Source organism: Rhincodon typus, chromosome 8 (genome assembly GCF_021869965.1).
Source record: "Rhincodon typus isolate 14 chromosome 8, sRhiTyp1.1, whole genome shotgun sequence".
Classification (NCBI taxonomy): Eukaryota; Metazoa; Chordata; class Chondrichthyes; order Orectolobiformes; family Rhincodontidae; genus Rhincodon; species Rhincodon typus.
In genome coordinates, this window is record NC_063339.1 from 52,837,119 (window position 1) to 52,857,873 (window position 20,755).

Here is a 20,755-nt window from a genome sequence, read left to right on the forward strand (position 1 = left end):
GGTGCCTTGGAGGAGGGAATTGGGTTTCTGAGTGAGAAGGGGTGTTGAGGGGAATATTTAGTTTATGAGGGGTTGGCACAAGTGGTTGGGGGAATCAGAGTGTAGTTATCGAAGATTTAGAGCTGGTTTTAATCATCTAACCTTTCCAAGGTAACTTTCCAGGCTTTTTAAAAATTGTCATGAATTCTAATAATGTGGGCATTGTTGGCTAGACCACATTTATTATCCATCCCTAATTGCCTTGAAAAGGTCAAGGTGAAAGGAGACTTCTTGAACCACTGCAATCCATTGGAAGTAGGTGTTGCAAGGAAGTCAATTCCAGAATTTTCACCCAGTGACAGTGAAGGAATAGCAATATAATTCCCAGTCAGGGCGATGTATGGCTTGGAGGAAAACTTGCAGCTCTTTCATGCGCTTGTTTCTCTCGATGCTAAAAGTTACAGGTCTGTAATTTACTGTCAGATGGACTACTCAGAGTGGTAGTCTTTTCTGAAGACTTTGAGACACGTAGTAATTGCTTATCAGAAGTTTAGCTTTCCTAGGCCAGAAGATCTGGGGCCACTGTGCCTCAATTCTATTCAGGTAGAAGAAAAGCTTCCTGAAAACCTTGGGCTGATATGCCCTGCTGCTGGGGGTCCTATTGTGTTCTTTTTTCTTCCTCTTCTTAGAGCTTGTACTTCTCCCTTTCATACTTTGACAAGACAGCTATAATTACACAGTCATAGAATTATTCGGCATGGAAACAGATCCTTCAGTCCAACTCATCGATGCTGACCAATTTTTACAAATTAAACTAGTTCCATTTGCCTGCATTTGGCCCATATCCCTCTAAATCTTTCCTATTCATGTACCTGTTCAAATGTCTTTTAAATGTTGCACCTGTACCTGCATCTACCATTTCCCCTGGCAGTTTGTTCCATACATGCAACATTCTCTGCCTGAAAATATTGCCTCTCAGGTCCCTTTTAAATCTTTTCTTCTCACCTTAAACCTCTGCCCTCTAGTTTTAGATCCCCTAGCCCAGGGAAAAGACCTTTGTTATTCATCTTATCCAAGCCATTCATGATTTTATAAACCTGTATAAGGTCACGCCTCAACTTCCTAAACTAGAGGGAATAAAGTCCCAGACTCTCCTTTGCATCCATATCTGGGAGTTTATGGTCTGAGCAGAATCCTTCAAGTCAGCAACAGGTCCTGCAGCACTGTCACATCACTGTACACAACCTGCAAATTTCAACAACATTCAAACTCTCCACCATCTCAGCGAGTGCCAGAAAAAAAAGTCAATCAGCAACTAATCTGAAAGAATTTGATGATTCGTTTAAATAGTGCTGTTGGAGAGTCTCTCTCATTACATGTATGCTCAGCTGTGTGTGAACTACAGCAAGATTTTCAGTGGCAGTCCTTACATCTTGATGTGGTTATTCTGTATACATCTAGCATTATGCTCCCTGTGTTCTAAAAACACTCTCCTCAAGATAGTGATTGGCATGATTCAAACCAGAAAAAAACATATGCTTACCGTGCCTTGTTGGAGCCAAAAGGGAATTCATAACACTGAAAGCACAGGGGCTACACAACTTTTTCAGCCAAAGTGTAAAAAGATTAGGCGTTTAGCCTAACTTTAGTAGGCACATTTTTGATCGTGCCGAGCGTCATTACAGTCAGCACAGATTGAATTGCAGTGCATGATTTGGCCACTGGAGTTGATACAAAATAGGAATTACAGACAAGTGAAAGGTTTGGGTAATTTCATGTGCATGCCAGTATGAAAATAGAAACTGTCTTTTTTTGTTAGAAACAAGTCAGTTAATCTTGTCATTAGCCAATAATGTAAAACACATGATAGTGAATTGGTGCTAACAAAGTTTGGAGTTAGAGGAACACAGCAGGCCAGGCAGCATCAGAGGAACAGGAAAGCTGATGTTTCGGGTCGGGAGCCTTTTTCAGAAATCATTTCTGCTATGTTCCTCCAGCTCCAGACTTTCTTATCTCTGACTCCAGCATCTGCAGTTCTTGCTATCTCTCTGATAGTGAATTGGTAGCTCTTTTGCAAATGTTCAACTTACATTTCCATTGACTTCTAAAGTCTAAATAATTGCTTCTGAAACTCAGATGGGAGTTGCACATCAAGACCCTGTGAATCCCAAATCAGTAGACTCAGAAGGAATCAACCAGGAAACTGATCTAACATCCTGTTCTCCCCCCAGGATCCAACATTCACCACCCCCATCACCAGGCCACACATACCCCTTCCAGACCGACATACCTCTCCTGGTCCAATCCACCCCAACTTAGCCTCAGAACTTGGCCCAGGACCTAACAGTGTTGTACCTGCAACACCCGGCACCTCCCACGCACACCCCAGCCGACCTGATATCACCCATGCACTTTTGACCCATGCTAAATAATCCATCACTGACCTGGTCCGCTTGCCACCTTGTGATCTGGCACCCTACCCCTGTCCTCTTGGCACCCTGCTCATTTAGCACCCTATCACCACACTTACCTTACATACTTACCCTCTCACAAGATCTATCAAAATGCCTGATCTGTGATGCTGGGCCTTTAAATTTCAGAATGCAGCAAATGACTTCTGTGAAAAAGCGAACACAATTTGCCTGCCTTTGACCTCCTGCTGATAAGTGTAAGCCTCATGTTCACATTCAATTTCCCCAGCTGCTTCTAAGCCATTCAAAGGTCCACAAAGCAGAAATAAGAGGGAATTTAGAAGGGACCTGTCACAATGCAAGTTAGGCTCTGCGTTTCTGAAGTTACTCTGTTAAAGAATCTCCTGTCAGAAATGCAGACCTCTTTTGCTTTGTAAAAGAGGAGCAGAATGGCAATCTGCATGAGATTGCCACTCCTTGGAAAATCCAACCTAATTTTTGTGAAAATAGTCCAAAAACACAACAAGGCTATTTCCAAAAATTTAAATGATTTCCTAAAAGCATATCATGTATTTGTTTTTTAAATTTAATTTTAAAAGGGAGCCAATGGCTTAGTGGTATTAATACAGAAACTCAGCTCATGTTCTGGGGACCCAGGTTCAAATCCTCCCATGGCAGATAGTGAAATTTGAATTCAATAAGTAATTTGGAATTAAGGGTGTAATGATGGCCATGAAGCCATTGTTGATCATCAGGAAAATCCCATCTGATTCACTAATGCCCTTTAGGGAAAGGAATACGTCATTCTAACCTGATCTGGCCTACTTGTGAGTCCATAACCACAGCAATGTGGGTGACAGTAAACTGTCTCCTGGGCAATTAGGAATGGGCAATAAATGCTGGCCTAGCCAGAGACACCGTCATCCCATGAGGGAATAAACCATTAAGGTAATTTATCCATTTGCTTTCATGTCTGGCTTGAATTTTTGGCTTTTTTCTTAATTTGTTTAGTGAATGGTTTAAAGCTTTACCTCTATAGTAAACTTAGAAAATTTTTCAAATTTACCTTTAATGCAAAAAATCTTCACAAAAAACACAAATGTTTTGTTTTACAAGAGTGGTGTCTTTTCCATTGCTCATTAACTCTTTTTTCTGAAGATACAAGAAGTGTCTTGCCAATTTCTAAATCTGTAATTGTCTTTTAAAATAAAAGCATTGTAACCTTCATCTATCACCTTAAGTTGACAAAACTGTAATTTGATATATAACAAATATTACAAGCTGAATGGCTGATGCCCATTATTAATGAGGCTTCCTTGCCATTGATAGGAGACTGTCACTAAAGGATTGCTGTGCAAACAGAGTGACTTGAAACTTGCACGCAACAGTCTGTCACCCCATGTGTGAAAGGAAGCACTGCCTGGGAAAACTGGCTGTTATCTATGGGATAACTCGCTGCAACTCCTTTTAATACAGAACAGAAACCTGTCAAGGCACCTTGGTATGCCACGATAACTTGATAGTGTTTTATCAACCCTGCATCGCATTCCTCTTTACAAATCAGCTGAAACCAAGCAGCATACCATGCTTGGAAAATATGATGCAGACTCTTCATAATAGGCTGGTGACAATGAGCAACAAATTGTTCTGTCTTCTGTAACAAATCACTAACAATTATAATCTAAAACAGGCACAATAAATTTTGACCTGATCAGTGTTTGATTAATTGTCACAATAAGAATGAATGATTTTTACTTGTTCAGTGGTAAACATAAATAACGTGACATTTTATTGTCTATTGATGTAAATGTCTATGGCTATCCAACAACCTCTAGGTTAGTTCTCTTTTTCTGCTTCAGCCATGTGCAATGAGAACTGCACACACACTAAATGATATGAATAAATTGTACACTACATACTAACAGATAAAAATTCCAACTGCGGTGCTGTATGTACAACCAAAGAGCGTGTGCAATTGACATGAGCTAAGAATCAGATTCAGCTGAGCTAGTTTTAGAAGTCCAGTATATTGGTAGCCAGGTTGTCACTGCATGTCCAGCCTAATACCCGAGACACTATCAATTTCGTCTCCGTGGAATCACAAACTGGCAATGTAGTAGATTCAGGAAGACGTGGGAGGAGGAAAAGGTTTAAAATTAGTGGCTGATTTCAATCCGAAGTAAAAATATATCATGAATGAAATATGGGCCCAGAAATTTGCAACCATTCTGAACTTGCACAATAATTTTATCAGCTTTCAAAGCTCATATTGGGCAACCGCCAGGTACTCAGATTTCTAAGGCAGGCTTACAAACAGAAGAGGGAGCTTCTGCTCACATATAAAACAAACGCCATGATGTGGAGGTGCTGGTGTTGGACTGGGGTAGGCAAGGTCAGAAATCAGATGACACCAGGTAATAGTCCAACAAATTTATTTGAAATCACAAGCTTTCAGAGGGTAGCTCCTTCATCAAGTGAAGTCCAGGACATTGTTCCGACTGTGTAATTATAACATATATATTTTGGAAAGGCTGAATTGAAACTTCGAAAAAATGGCCAGCAGTCGCTTGGTTCTTTCACTTCAAACAGAAAAGGCAGACAGCTGCTGTGTAATCTCAATCACATAGGAAATTGTTTAGAATGTGATTAACTTTTGGCAAACACCTTGAGTTGTTGAACACCACTTGAAGGAAGTACTGCGGGTAGCAAGTACACAGAATGTACTCTGGGTGGAAACTTCAGTGTCCATTGCCCAGATTGTTCCAGCAGCACCACGACTGGCTCAGTTGGCTGAGTCCCAAAGGACATAGCTACTGGACTGGATCTGTGGCAGGTGGTGAGGGAACCAACAGAGGGGAAATCTATTTGACGTTGTCCTCATCAGCCTATCTGCTGAATTTAGAAGGTCCATGGATGCAATTATCTAATAAAGGCAATCTACAATTTGTAGCAGTTTTCTGAAAGCTTGTTGAGATTGTTAGGCAACAGTTTAAATATGATACATTAATTAATTAGCCAAAGAAAGTGTACGACCATGACAGATGAGAATGCTTCACTAATTCCAAAGCTGTTCTGTAGAGTGGAGAAGCAAAGATGGCATTTTGAAGTGGTACAGTGTTTTTCCTGATGTAACGCAATCTTTGGTAGTAACAGTCTTTCCCTCAGATTGATGCAGGGGAATTCCTTGTCTTCTCCTAAGAAGGTAGTGGCTCATTCCCCAGGACCCTCTCTTGCTCCACTGACCTCTACTGATATACCTTATTTTGGGGGCTTGTAACCTATGCTGTGACAATCACCTATCTAAACCTTCTTAACAAATGAGGGTCAGCTGCTCATGATGCTAGAGTGATCAATGTCCCCTTGGCCATCTCCATTTGAAGGTTAGTTTTCACTTCTTCCAAGAATAGAAACTTATTTTCCAATATATTGCATTCAAAACAGGTTAGTGGAGTCCACAATAAATTCTACGTTTTTGCTTGCAGAAGGTTAGTTACCACAATAACACAGTTAAATGATGGCTCCTGCCACATTGGAAATATGAAATATTAAACATTAATAAAATTCCATTTTAAAGGGGACCCCAATTTCCATATATCAGTTGCAGATATAAACATCCATGACAGTATCAGCAGAAGTGCCAAATGCACTTTTGGAGATGAAGTCCCATTTTCGCGTTGAGAATATGCTCCACCATGTAATGTAACATTACCAATGGGCTAAATGTGCAGATTTTGAACAGATATCACAATTTATAGAGGGGGTCAATTAACTTAGTTGGCTGGACAGAAGCATGGGTGCCTTCTCACACTGGCTGAGGTTACCACGACGGATTCTCTTTCTCAACCACTCACCTCGTCTGATATGTGCTGACCCTCAGGTTAAACCATCACCTGTTGTCTCTCTCTAATGAGACAGCAGCCTCATTGTCTGGCATGAATTTGCTGACGCTACCTTTTGGGGAGTCAATGGCTTACTGGTATTATCATTAGTTTATCAATTCAGAGACCCAGGTAATGTTTTGGGAACCTGGGTTTGAATTACATCATGGTGATTGGCAAAATGTGAATTCAATAAATCAGCCACTGTCTTGTATAAAGAGCCCTGGCATACTGGAAGTGCCATAACTGTGGAACTAGTGAACAGCAAAGGAACGTTTCTTTCTCAATATCTGCACTAAATCCATTGTATAAGCAACTTTCAACTGTTCCACTTGCTGAATTCTGACTGCAATTTTCAAGTTTTTTACCTTTGGAAAGAGAATCTGCTCTAAGATACAGGTCTGCAACAATAATAGACTGATTCTTCTTTCACATTTTATCAATATTTAATTTTTCTCTTCGTATCTGTATTTTATGTAATGACTGCATTACTTCTTACTTGGTAACTCTCAGCCATGTTTATGTCATAAACTAACTTTTGCTCTTAATTAAAACTACAGCTTTGTGGCTGGTTATTTTTCAATTGAAACACACAAAAAAAACCAACTACATAAATCCACAGTTCACAGGCCATGCTTCAGACATGCCCAGCAGTCATGATGAACATAAATGAGAAGAGATTTTGGTAGGACTCCAAAATTTAAAGTTCATAATCCCCCAAGACTTCTTTGTGACTCTGATTTGATTGGTGAAGGTTGAGAAGGCTGGTGAGTGTGGGTTTTCTGACTAACAAGAGGTACATGCTCATCACAGATTCAGTTTGAGATTGTGATTTGCTGTCATGAAGATCTGCCTGTGTGTTTCTTCCTAAGTGGGACTCCATCTTCACCAGTCCCAGGAAACTTGTGTGAGATTTTTTTAATCGTTTCAATGGATAGACAGGCATCATTGTCCGTGATTGTATCAACCTTCTAAATTCAAATGCTTCTATCTGAACTTTAACCAAGTGAACCTCTGCAAGATTTTTTGTAGATCTTCAGGGCTTTGCATTATGCCACCTGTGGATTTTCTGGTTTTTCAAATTTCTGAGCAACTACAATCTAAGGCAAACAGAAAACATTTGTACATTGTTTTAAACAACAGTTCAAAAGAAAAAAATCAAAAGTATTTTGAAATCTTTGACATAATTGTCCTTGAAACAATTATAATTTTAAATATATCTGCTTCATACATAGCCATAAGCAATGAAAATCATCCAAATGTCTAATAGTTAAAATAGTAGATCTACTTTCAATGAAAAATATATTGCTGAGGCAATTACAAGTACCAATTGAATCACTAATTATGTTTATTCTTTCATGGCATGTGGGTGTTGCTAGCAATATTATTTGACAATGTTTCTTCATCATCCCTAATTGCCCTTGAGCAGATGGTGATTAGCTTAATTCTTGAATCACTGCACTTTGGTGAAAGTACACTTATCAGAAGGGAGCTCCATAATTTTTAATCCAACAATAGTGAAGGAACAGTGATATCACTCCAAGTAAGGATGGTGTGCAATATCATCTCCTCTTGTTTTTCTAGGTGGCAGTGTCAAAGAAGGATTGATGAGTTGCTGTAGTGAATCTTTTAGATTTCTACATTGCTGTCACAGTGGTCTAGTGGTGGATGAAGTGAACGTGGTGCCAATCAAAACAGTTCCTTTATCCTGGATGGTGCTGTATTTCGAGTATTGTTGGAGCCAAACTCATCCAGACAACTGGATAGTATTTTATCATACTCCTAACCTATGCTTTGTAGATGGTGGACAGACTTAGTGGAGACTGGAGTTACGTGATCTGCTCTTATAGACACAATGTTTATCTGGCTGGTCCAGTTCACTTTATAGAAATTGGTAATCTCTAGAGACATTGATAGTGGGAAATTCAGCAATGGTAATGCTGTTGAATTCTCTCTTTGTGGAGATCATAGAATCCCCACAGTGTGGAAGTAGACCATTTGGCCCATTGCATCCCACCCAGACCCACACCCCTGCCACCTCCCCATCCCTGTAGCCCCATATTTAACATTGCCTGCACATCTCTGTGAGCGAGTGAAAAACTCCATCACTGGACACTATGGGCAATTTAGCATGGCCAATCCACCTCACCTGCACATCTTTGGACTGTGGGAGGAAATCAAAGCACCCGGAGGAAACCCACACAAACACAGGCAGTCACCCAAGGCTGGAATTGAACCCAGGTCCCTTGCACTGTGAGGCAACAGTGTTAACCTCTGAGCCACCATCGACCTGACATTTTTACATTAGCCCAAACAGTTTTGACTTCTCTACCTTTTAAACATATAAGTATACACTCTGCGCATAAAGTGTCATATTAATGAGGAAATGAATGAAACTCAGTGAAATGATCTATTAACACATTGTCACCTCACAACTGGAATCTGTGCTTGAAGTTTAACCCACCATGAGAGAGGAAATGTTTCCTCATTGCTGAGTCTCTTGCGCTCCTCTGACACTAGCTGAGGAACTACCAACTCAGTTAATTGTTGTCACTGCATGAACAATTCCTATTCAAAATCATCAAAAAGTGTACAATAAATCAGCTCTGTGTGTGAGTTCTTCTATCATACTGGCATCTTAAAGTTATTTCTACATTTGCATACAAGTTATCACTTCATTTTTAAGAGTACAAAATGCATTACTTTAAAATTTTACCTGGATGCCAGATTTTACCAGATGCAAAAAATATACATCAACTCATCTACTTTGCATCTCTTGCTTCTGAGTCAGGTTGCCACATCCTCACTTTTTTGAATACCAATCATGAGAGGGAGTTGCTAGCAGTGTGGTAATGTCATTGGACATAAAATATGGAACCACCAAGTCAATGTTCTGGAGAGATGGGTTTGAATCCAACAATTGCAGATGATAATAAAAATCTGGATTAAGATGCTAGCCAATGGCAACCATGTAACAATTGCTGATTGTCATAAAAACCCATCTGGTTCACTAACGTCCTTTAGGGAAAGAAAACTGCTATCCTCACCCAGTCTAGCCTACATGTGACTCCAGTTCCACAGCAACGTGGTTGACTCTTAACTGTCTTCTGGGCTATTAGGGATGGGCAATAAATGCTGACCTGGTTAGCTAAGCCCACATCCCATGAACAATTCAGAAAAAAAAATCTTCGTTTGGGTATATCATCTTCTCCCATCTCTACACATTTACTCACTGGTGTGGAAATTTATGTAGACAGTAGCTCAAAACTAATGGTATTGGTCAGCCTGTTGTAATTCACGCCTGACAGTTCTATTGACTTCACTAGAACAGAGCACAAACAAGGATTAATACAAATTTTGATATGAGGTTTTGAATGTATAACATCCTGTGCCAAGTCAAATTTATCTCCATGTGGTTTTTGCTTTTTAATCTCTTTGCATATCTTTTTCTTTGAGGCTGGTCCAGTAGTTACTTTTGGCCATTCCAGTGGAAGATGTGTTCATATACTTATATGATAAATTAAATAAAAGTAGGAGCAACTGCTCTAAAATTGACCACACAAGAAAATTATAGAAATATACTTAGTGCTGATTCATTAATGCTGCCGTAGATAATTCCTACACTCTAACTTTCTTTTTCTTGGCCCATATTTTCCACTGGCCAGACAGTTGTTATTCCGCATTAGAGACATTGGAGGGTTCCAATGGAATTAGGCAAAAGTAAGTAAGCTACTCAGAAAAAGTTAGTCAGTTAAACACATAGTCAAACTCCTTAATAACTCTGAACTGACCCCATACTTGCCTCACAAACCCACAACTGCCAGAAGCCCTGATCAAAATCTCCGGTCTTAGAAATGCAGAGCTCCCTTCTTTCATACAAAAGAAGGGCTGGAGTGCATAAGATTCCACTCCTTGCAAAATATGGACCAGAATTTCTTTTGGTTCCATCATCCTCTCTGCAGGTTTTCTTTGCTCTTTAGAATCTAGAATCCCTACAGCGTGAACAGGCCATTCGGCCCAACAAGTCCACACCGACTCTCCAGAGAGCATCCCAGACTCAGCCCGTTATCCTATAACCGTGCATTTCCCATTGCTAACCCACCTAGCCTGCACATCCCTGGGCACCATGGGCAATTTAGCACGGCCAAGCCACCTTACCTGCACATCTTTGGACTGTGGGAGGAAACTGGAGCACCCGGAGGAAATGCACGCAGAAACGAGGAGAACGTGCAAAGCTCCACATAGACATTAAGATAAACTGAAAGCTTCATTAGCAGATACCGTAAGGATAATTGGTGTAAGAAATCAAAATTATTACAAAGCTGGGTGAATCAGTTTACAATCCCATGCACAATATATCTAATCTGGGAATACTTGATGTCCAAAACTGATGAACCGAAAAGGACTGTGCATCATTTGTCCCATACACAAATCTAATTATTGTGGCTACTAAAGTTTAATAATTTCACAGGGTTATATAGATCTGTAATCACTAGTATGCGTAAAGAAATAAAAATAAAAGTTTCTGATTTTGCACCAGGCTTAAATTTTATAATGATTGTCTTTATTCATAAAGAAATAATCATAAAACCTATTATTTTGTATCTATGAGCACATCATATCAAGTACTCTCTGATAGATGATGTTGAGATCACTCATTTTAGAATTCTTAAGACTATGAATAAATCTTTAAGGAAACTTTTATTATCTGTTATTGCTCCCTGTGATTGAAATTCTCTCTGTGGAATTACAATGTGGCTCTAAACATCAGAGTTCAATTTAGCCTAATGATACAAACATGAACTTCTAACTGAATGAAGAGAGGTAGGGGGATGGTGGATCTGTGATACCATTAAAACTTCAGAGCATAAGATATCCCATAAATCAATTTAAAGGAGACATACTTCAAATTTCAGGTCAACCAATGGTATGTTGAACTGTAATTGGCTTCCTGAACATTGACTCGTCACACTCAGCAGCTAACTGAAAGCTGATCACTCTCCTGAGAACAACATAAGGTAAGCACTTTAATGCTTTGCACAAGCCACAATAGCAAGGAAAAATAAAACTCTACAGTTATTCAGAAATGTAAATAACCATATGAAAGAAAGCAAATGTAAAACAAGATACATGTCCAGGCCATAAAAGACAACATAATCTGTAAACTCTGTAATACAGATTATTGTAAATTATGATGTTCTTTATGCTTTTCTATGATTAACTTTCCATTAATTTTAAAAATTCAAAACAGTAAATGAAAACACAATTTCTAACATCGTCTATTTGAATTATTCCACAGATTCTTCCATGGTCAACAAATTCTGGTATAAGACTTAAACCAGGAGCATCTGTTTCATAACAAGATCAGTAATACAGCCAATGTGAGAAACTGACCTTTCTATTCTTTTAAATTCGCTATTGCCTGATTAACAATTAGTTGCAGCCAATCTCACGCAGACGTCAATAAGATCTGCAACTTAAAAGCAAATTTTCAATATTCCTCAGTAAACAGTATTGAAAAGTGTAGTTTTGATAGCAGGTTGCTGGGTGAAAGGATGCAATGTCATCCAACCTGAGCTCAGTAGCAACTTTGTTTAGAATGCAGAGAAGAAAGCAGCTCATGATGAAGCTTTTCACCTCCAGTTGATGGAAGCTTTTATTCAACGGAAATAGCTAGCACATAGGTGAAGCAGTTCATCAAGGAAGGCTAATGGAACGTTGGCCCTTACTTCAAGTGGTTTGGAGTATAAGAGTAGAGAAGCCATACTGCAACAGTATAAGGTGTTGCTGAGACCATATCTGGAGTACTTTCAGCAGCTTTAATCTGCTTATCTAAGTTATTATTTTATTGGAAGCAGTTCAGACAAGATTCACTAGAATGATCCCTGGTATGGAGGGATTGTTTTATGAGCAAAGTTTAAACTGGGTCACCATTCATTAGAATTTAGAAGAATGAGAGGTGATCTCATTGAAATATACAGGATTCTTAAGTGACAGGGTAAAACTAAGAGGATGTTCTGCCTCATGGTGTAGGAGGAGGGTGTTACTGCCAATTTAAGACTAAGATTAGGAGGTATTTCTTCTCTTGGAGATTTGAGAGTCTTTGAAATTCTTTGCCAGAGAGTTGTAGGGCAGAGTCCTTGTGTGTATTTTAAGGCTAAGATAGATTCTTGATCAGTAGGGGAATTACGTTATTGAGAAGGGCAGGAAATTGGGCATAAGGAGAGTCATTTCAACAACTTTTGTGAACAGGAATCAGTGGTCAAGTGGTAGATTACATGTGTGAACTGTGCAGTTTTAGCTGGTTTAGCTCCAGCAGTGCTCCTCTGCCGGTTTTAGCTTATTTAACTTCAGTATTGCCCCTCTGCACACCTGGGAGTTCTTAATCTTTGACTCTGCTAAATTCCACCTCAGCTGAGTGCAAACACTGTTTTGGAAAAATAAAACCTATCGAGTGCAGATTTCCAGCTAGCTTGATTTAGAGACTTGTAAACATGGTTTTGGGCTTCTGCATATGTTAGACACCACAATGAAAAGAAAATAAATACTTCCAAAATGCAAGAAAATAAATGCATCACAAAGCTGCTTACTCTATCTTTAAGCAGCAATGCCTGTAAAGTTTAATTTAGTAGTTTTCTCCCACCCCCACATTACAGCTTGAGAATATAACAACTAGCTAAAAGGTAAAGGTTCAGAAGTCAATAAGAATAGTCTTGTCAATTGTCTTTACTTATACAGTTATTTAATTTCAGAACAATTATTTACTAAAATAATTGATCTTAAACCCAGTTATTTAAGTTTATAGATGCCAGTAAGATACTGTCCTACAGAGATAATAAAACAACCCACTAATCACTCTTATGTTGCCACATGCATACAATCATCTTTGCTCCTACTACTAGCACAAGAACAAGTTTATGCAGGCTATAAAACTGTCAGCTCTCAATAAACAAATGCATTCCCAGTGGGTTCACTTTTGCTGTCTGCAAACTTACTACAGTATCTAATCACCATTTATCATCTACAAAGTAACTATAGTATATAATCACCACTTATCAAGACTAAAATAAGTAAGATTTTACTATTAATGAAATGGGAAAATGTATTAAAATGGATGAATAAAAAGAGTTGAGAATAATTAATTCCTCATCTAGACAGTGTTGGCATTAAGGTGATTGAGTAATGTTGCATTTTTTAACTCTGGATAATTCAGTGCCCATTTATGAATTAAATGTGGATTTACACCAGTGCAGACAGAATACTTTTCTTTTACTTTCTACTGTTAGTGAGGTGAACTTGTAAACTGGAAATCTGCCTGAAGCATTCAGATGATGAGCAGGAAGAACAGCACCATATGAATGCTCTGTTAATGCAATTTTAAACTATATTATTTGCATTTTGCCACAGAATGATCAGACCATGCCTTTCAGTTGAAGGACAAGAATCAGCCATTGCACATACATTACTTAAAAAATCTCAGCTGATCTTTCACGCATTTTCCCAGAAGGTGGAATTGATGAGAAATGGGAGAAGGGAAAATAAATATAGGATGTCACTACCCTTTAACATTTTCTGAGATCAGTAGGGGCCTAGAACAAGAGAATCTAGCAATCCAGAGATATTACTTTACAAAATTAGTAATTAAAATGAATGAACTAAAGGTTGATCATTAGTTAATAGGATAATTTGTTCAACATTTAAAAAACAATAGTAAAAGCCAACTATGTAGATGATTCTAATTCAAATGGATACCCAAATGGAACAGGATGTAGGTTTAATTATAGCTCCAAAAACCAAAGAAATTTTCACAAGACAAATCTACTGAAAGTCCAATAAAGCATAATTGGATCAACAATACAGAATTTAATGTTGGACATGATGCAAGTAGATTATTCTTTTTGCTGGCTTAGAATGGATGCTTCATCTGACTATTACTTTCTCTTTGTTTGTTTTAAAACATTAGAACTCTGAGTCAGTGATAAGAGTGCCAAGGCGAGTTTCCATTTAAATGTTAGTAAAACGAACTTTCATGGAATTTAAATTGGCAATACAAATCATGATGCAGGGACTGACGGCTTCAGGCAAGTGGAGTCAAGTTCAAGACAAGTATTTGTCTCACACTTTCATGGCGTGATACAGATGAATCTCCTGTTCACTTCTTAGCCTACTTAGCCTCAATTTAAATGTCTAACTTTAAAGAAACAGTTTTGCCTATGCATGAATTCAGGAACAAGTAGTAGTTTCTCCTATATAGAACAGTTAAAGTTATCATAAGAAAGAAATTAAAGAGAGAGTTAATATTTCTAGTCAGTACTCCCAACAAATTATTTGTTCTTGTCTTGAGCATCTTCAAAGTCTTTGCATGATGTACATAAAATTAATGACTTTAAACAAGTTAATATTATGACATATCACCAAAGTTATGCTTAGGGCTATCCACCTCTCTAGTGTCTAATTACATTGTAATTGGTGCCTCAAAATTTTTCCACTAACTCAGAGATTCTGCACAGTTATGACATCTACCCAATCTGGTCATTATCATGTTGCAATAAGATGTGCATTTGCTGAGCACAAATGAAATATTGTATTTCCTACATTACAAAAGTGACTTCTTTTCAAAACATACTTTTGTTGGCTGTGGAATGCCTTGAGCAGTGATCATGACAAGATCTATAAATACAACTCTTTCCTTTTCCATTTTGTAATAATGAAGTTACCATAGTCCAGCTAGCTCATAGAGCTGCTGTCTCATTAGAGAGAGACGACTGGTGATGGTTTACCCTGATGGTCACCACATCTCAGGCAAGGGCCGGAATTAAGAATGAGAATCTTTCATGGTAGCCACAACTGGTGCAGCAATGGAACCCATACTGTTGGCATCACTGACCAACCACCCGGCCAGCTAAGCTAACTGACCCCCTTGTTTTAATACAAATTAAAAAGCAAAATACATGTTTTGGAGGGTTGGCATGGTACAAAGAAGTTAAAATCGGAATAACTTTTTAACATCTATCAATTGCTCTAGGTTCATTTATAAGCTTCTATTAGATCACATATCCTCGATGTTCAAAAACTTCATTCCCACAATTCAACTTCTTGGATAATTAGAATCAAAAGCCTTACCCTTCCTGACGAAACATTGTTTTAAAGCAGTGGCCCAGACTCCTGTAACTGGTGGGATCACCTTGCCCTCTTTGAATTTGGAACCTAGGAATAATTTTAATAACTTTAATTTTAAATTAAATTTTAATAAATCTGGCTAAAAATGAATTAAGTACAAGCTATTTCCATTCATTGTTGTCATAACATGGCTAAAGCATGCCAGAAAAAAATGTATTTCCAAAGAGAGATATGAAGTTGAAGCTCATCGTCTTGTACTCATCTAGACTGAAATGGAAGAAAACCAACTCATACTGTTTAAATTGGCATTTCCTTTAAGAAAAGAAGATGCTAACAGTTTGATTATTTTGGCACGGAGTCAGCAACTACGATCAAGTAAAAATGCATTAGCATAGATATTGTGTAGCAGCAAACAATCATCCTATTCTTTGCTCTCCAGAAAAATAAAATCATGATTGTATAAATCTAGGCTTGTAGAGTAGAATATTATTCTTTTAGTTTCTATAAATGGCTTACAGTAACCAGTAATCATAAATGAAATTCCTTATCCTTGTTTGATTTAAATTATAAAATACATTAAAATTCTAAATTTTTTAAATAACAAGTACTTTGTGTAATGGCACAAAAAAGTTCTGTAACTGGTCAATGAATACTATTACAATTCGGAATTCCTATATTCTCCAATTCAGGAGGAGAAATTAACTTACGAAATGCATTTCCAAACTTAGGTCAATTGGCTAGTGGTAGATGGCACCAAGAGTTGCTATTTGCGAAGTTTACGCAGCATTCCTCAGAGTCAAAGATTAGCAATATGTCAGTCAGGTTACTGCACAGATATCAGGGGATTGTTTGTCATCAGGCAGGACTATCAGTTCAAGTCAGTGAGGTTGGTAGGCAATGGTCAGTCCTGGGGATCTGTTTGTTGAAGAGGGTCCATCGGGGCTATCACAGTGGCGGGGAAGTTGGGTAAATGAATTTTGGGGATTGGAGGTAGTATGATAAAATTCAGAGTGTACTTTAATTGTGAAGGAGCAACTCAACATATAAAGAGGGCAGAGACAATAAAGCATGGGAGGGCACGGGATACTGCGGAAAGGGGTGGATACTGCAGAACAGTCACTGCAACCATGGCTTTAACAAGGGCAGTGCAAAATGAAGTTTGGCATAGCTAAGATGTAGGCCTGGAGCCCAAGGGATAAAGTGGGGGGATGAAATATAAAAGTTGGGTGAGAATTTTGGGAAACTCAAACCTGATAGGGTTGACAGGGAGGTAATAGCAGAAAGGAGCCTACAGGTTCGGGGAAGCGGCGGGAATTGGTCACCTAGACAGACATGTTGGGCCTGCAAATCACACTATGCAGACCTGTCTTTGATGCCTTCCATCCTATTTCAGTCATAAATGCAGAATGAAAATAAAAAATGGCTGCAGCCACATCAGGGTGGGTGGAGAATATTTTTTTTCCCTCAGGGATCAGGCTGTTCGTAAGCAATGTGAGATCTGCATTTATCAGCCACTTACACAATGCTGGTTAAAGGCGTCTGTAATCAGAGAATTCTGGATGTGAACTTCATGCAGTGATCAACTGTGTTGAATACAAATCCTAGCCTCAAGCCGTCTTTAAAATGTCATTGAAGATTACAAATTAAACGGAGTATTGGCTATGAATCAAAAGTATAGTTGGGTGAACTGAAAGGGGCGATGGGGTGCGAGGGCAGTGGAGAATAGGAAGTTTTATTATTTCTATTACATCTAAAATTTCTGACTGTATGTGTGCCAAATGGCTTGTACAACATACATCTACAGCAGGTAGTTTTGTTCGAGTCACTAGGCAAACTAGATCAACGGTTGAAGGGTTCCACCAAGGACTATCTGTACCACACACATGCAGACATGTGCGCATCTAGCTGTCTTCACAGACAACTTGGCAGTTAGCATGAGGAGCCAAGCCTGGAACCAGACTGTTTGACTTGATTTGAAGGACAGACTGTAGGCCACTTCTAGATTGTAATGCTAAGAACCGCTAAACCCGAATGTTCCCAGTAGCAGATTGGATAGATATCAGACAATGCCATTGACCTACTGTGCTGATATCCTCTGACTGGCCATCGACCCCATAAGCTTGACTGAGGTCAACTTCCCTTAGACTTTGTGGCGTGGTCATTAGTTGAAGTGCACATTCAGTGTATTTAGTGCATAAGCTGCTGGCACATACTGCAGATGTGACATTAATCTAGTATAATGCCAGACAACAATCTGTCTGCACACTGGAAAGATAATTTCTGGAAAATATTACAGACTGCCTGATTTTTTGTCTGCACTAAAGGGCAAGTCAAGAAGGGAATATTGTGAGATTTCAAGTTCTGAATGAGGCACCAATGTGAAAAAAGGCAAGGCACAGTACAGCAGAGATGGTGTGAGCATCCAAGTAGCTGTTATGTCAGTGAGCATGAAAAAGCAAACTAAGAGCCCTGAGATGCACTATGTTCCAATCCTTGAGCTGCATGTGTCCATATGGATAAAGCATAGCAGCAACATTGCAATGTCAAGTGTTGGGGAGCTCCAAAGTACAGTATATAAATCATTTTTCACACTATAACTGAGTCAAGATGTGGCATGACATGTTGTGGCTGCTGCTTGGCTGATGCTGGCCTCCATGGGCAGACATTGACAAAGGGCATGCCCTGAGATGTTGGTGCCCAGTCTCCAATGTACAGGTTGTTTTGGAGTAAGTGGAAGCTGAAGTCACCATGTACCCACTCTGATTTCCTTGATGTCTATCTTTTTTGGTGAGTTAGGTATGATAGGAAGCTGAGTATTAGTGAGGCGAGAAGGACTACTGATAGGTGTTCATCATGCTATAGTCTTCCTTAATTAGCAATTCAAGTTAATTCAACCAATGTTGATCTAGGCCTCTGATTTCTTGCTCAATTCTGCCACAAATTTCAACATTGTCCACATCACTTGGACATTTACAAGATTCTGCTGTTAATAGGCAACATTCAGAAACAAATCTTACAGGTCAAATGGAACTGATTGTAAAACAAAGTGCTAAATGCTTTTGTGGAAGAAGTACTTGTAAAAATGAAAACAATTTGTATCTTTCAGGTTTGTAAACTGAGAAGTGATACTTCATTATTTGCCTTCAACCTGAATCAAATCATAAATCAATACATTCATGGATTACATTTCAGACCAAGTTCAGAATATATTGGATGAAAATGCAAACAGACTTGGCATCTTAATTTGCATTGTGCTCATGTCATTCATCTGATACTGGCATGTTTGTGTTCTAAATTCCAATAAAGAGAAAATAAAATGGCAGGATTAAAAGAAAAACAACTTTAACACCACAACTTTGATCCATTTTTAAAATCTTTTAATTTAGCAACTGTTGAAAAAAATTCATCTTTTAAACAGTAGAGAAAGCAGGGTTAAAATAAAGAACGTTTAGTTCCTGTAAACAATGGGAAGGTTAAAAAGGTCCTCATGATGAATAGGGTGAACTTACTGGTGAAAGTGGTCAGGATTGATTTTAGCCAGTTACTGTAAGGGACAACTACTTTTCCAGAATATTTCAAATTCACACCACTAGGAGAAGACTATTTTGACACCAGTACAGCTGTCAAAATTGCATATATTTACTTAATTTCCACATGATCGTTACTAAATTCGGTCCTTAGTTCTTCAACTGATTCCTTTCAAAGTTTGGAAAAGTTGAAATTAATATGTTTCCCTAGTATGGCATTGGTCAATAGAAACCATAATCCAAAAGGTTTATTTTTATAAATACTGCAGACAAGTACTACTTTTACTTGTGGTTGGAAAGGAGCCATTTTTTGAAGAGTCTAATTAACTCCATAAATAGTGAACTAAGGCTGACCAAAATTGTTTACAGAACCCACAGGGGAATCTGTTGGTTCCTGAAGATTTATCATTTTGCATGTTGTAAAAGGTTCCTTTGACAATTGTACTCAAAGCTTCAAATCATCCAATAATTAGTGAAATACTTTCAATGACAAACAAATTAAACATGAGTAAGATTAATTGCAGAAATATGTTGGCTGGTTCAAAATTTGTTCATTTGCATGTCACTCAGTATACTAACTAAATAAATATCTATTTATTAAATATCTTATGTTCAAATAGAATTAACAATTGCATTGAGAGGTATAAATCTTCCGTTCTTTTTATAAATTATTTATTTCTCACATGAACTGTTTATGTATTATGGTTTGTGCTACCAAATGTCCTCATACCTCATGCATACAATTAATCATCAACAAGCCTTACTGAGATACAGAATGTATTCAAGATTCAGAGCAGCTTAACTGCCAATGCAGAAGAAATAGCCAAAGTCTCCTCTTCATCAAAGTGTATGTTTTTGGTGAACTGCAACAAACTTGATAGGCTGGTTATGCAATTTGTGTTGATACATGGTGATTTCTGCATTCTGTTAACATTGCTCTGCAATTCGTCTCCAAAATCATCTGCAGTACACTGCAGATTTCTCAATTTCAGTCTTTTCCTGGCAACAAGTTACATGCACACTGGAATATGGTCATGCATGGAGATGCTAATGTCTCATAGTCTAGCCTCCAATTGTCTTGGGAATGCCTTTGCTGTTGGATCAAGTCCCTTCTCTGCTGAGACCACATTGAAAAAAAGATGTACAGACATCTTCCACTTATCAAAATATACCATGGGACCTGGTATATCAGCACCTTCATGGCCAACTTCAAGAAATACAGATTTGAGTGTCACGTTGATATCATAGCTCAGGTACTTCAACATTAACACTGCCACCACCCCATTGAGACACAGTGTGTAGAAGACAAATGAAACAAGGTAATTCTGGAAGTGACTTCTAGAATAAGAACATCGGCATGTAGTGGGCTTCACCACAAAAAGTAAATTGAATCAGAGATAGTAGGAACTGCAGATGCTGGAGAATCCGAGACAACAAGGTGCAGGGCTGGATGAACACAGCAGGCCAAGCAGCTTCACAGGAGCAGAAAGGCTGACGTTTCGGGCCTAGACCCTTCATCAGAAAAGGGGGAGGGGAAGGGGGTTCTGAAATAAATAGGGAGAGATTGGGAGGCGGATAGAAGATGGATAGAGGAGAGGATAGGTGGAGAGGAAACAAACAGGTCGAAGAGGCGGGGATGGAGCCAGTAAAGGTGAGTGTAGGAGGGGAGTTAGGGAGGGGATAGGTCAGTCCAGGGAGGACGGACAGGTCAAGGGGGCGGGATGAGGTTAGTCGGTAGGAGATGGGGGTGCAGCTTGAGGTGGGAGGAGGGGATAGGTGGGAGGAAAAACAGCTTAGGGAGGCGGGGACGAGCTGGACTGGTTTTGGGATGCGGTAGGGG

At 38.8% G+C, this 20,755-nt stretch overlaps 1 protein-coding gene across 2 annotated transcripts in view; it reads right to left on the reverse strand.

Annotated features, from left to right (window-relative positions):
- The window catches only part of slc25a21 (solute carrier family 25 member 21), a 131,865-nt gene that overhangs the window by 59,735 nt on the left and 51,375 nt on the right, over window positions 1-20,755 (reverse strand). Inside the window, exon 3 of one of the 2 annotated variants that reach the window (XM_020510713.2) lies at window positions 15,392-15,475. The exons of the other annotated variant lie outside the window; for it this stretch is intronic. Within the exon in view, the coding sequence (XP_020366302.1) occupies window positions 15,392-15,475 (84 nt within the window). The remainder of the gene's footprint in view (window positions 1-15,391; window positions 15,476-20,755) is intronic. 2 annotated transcript variants of the gene reach the window in all.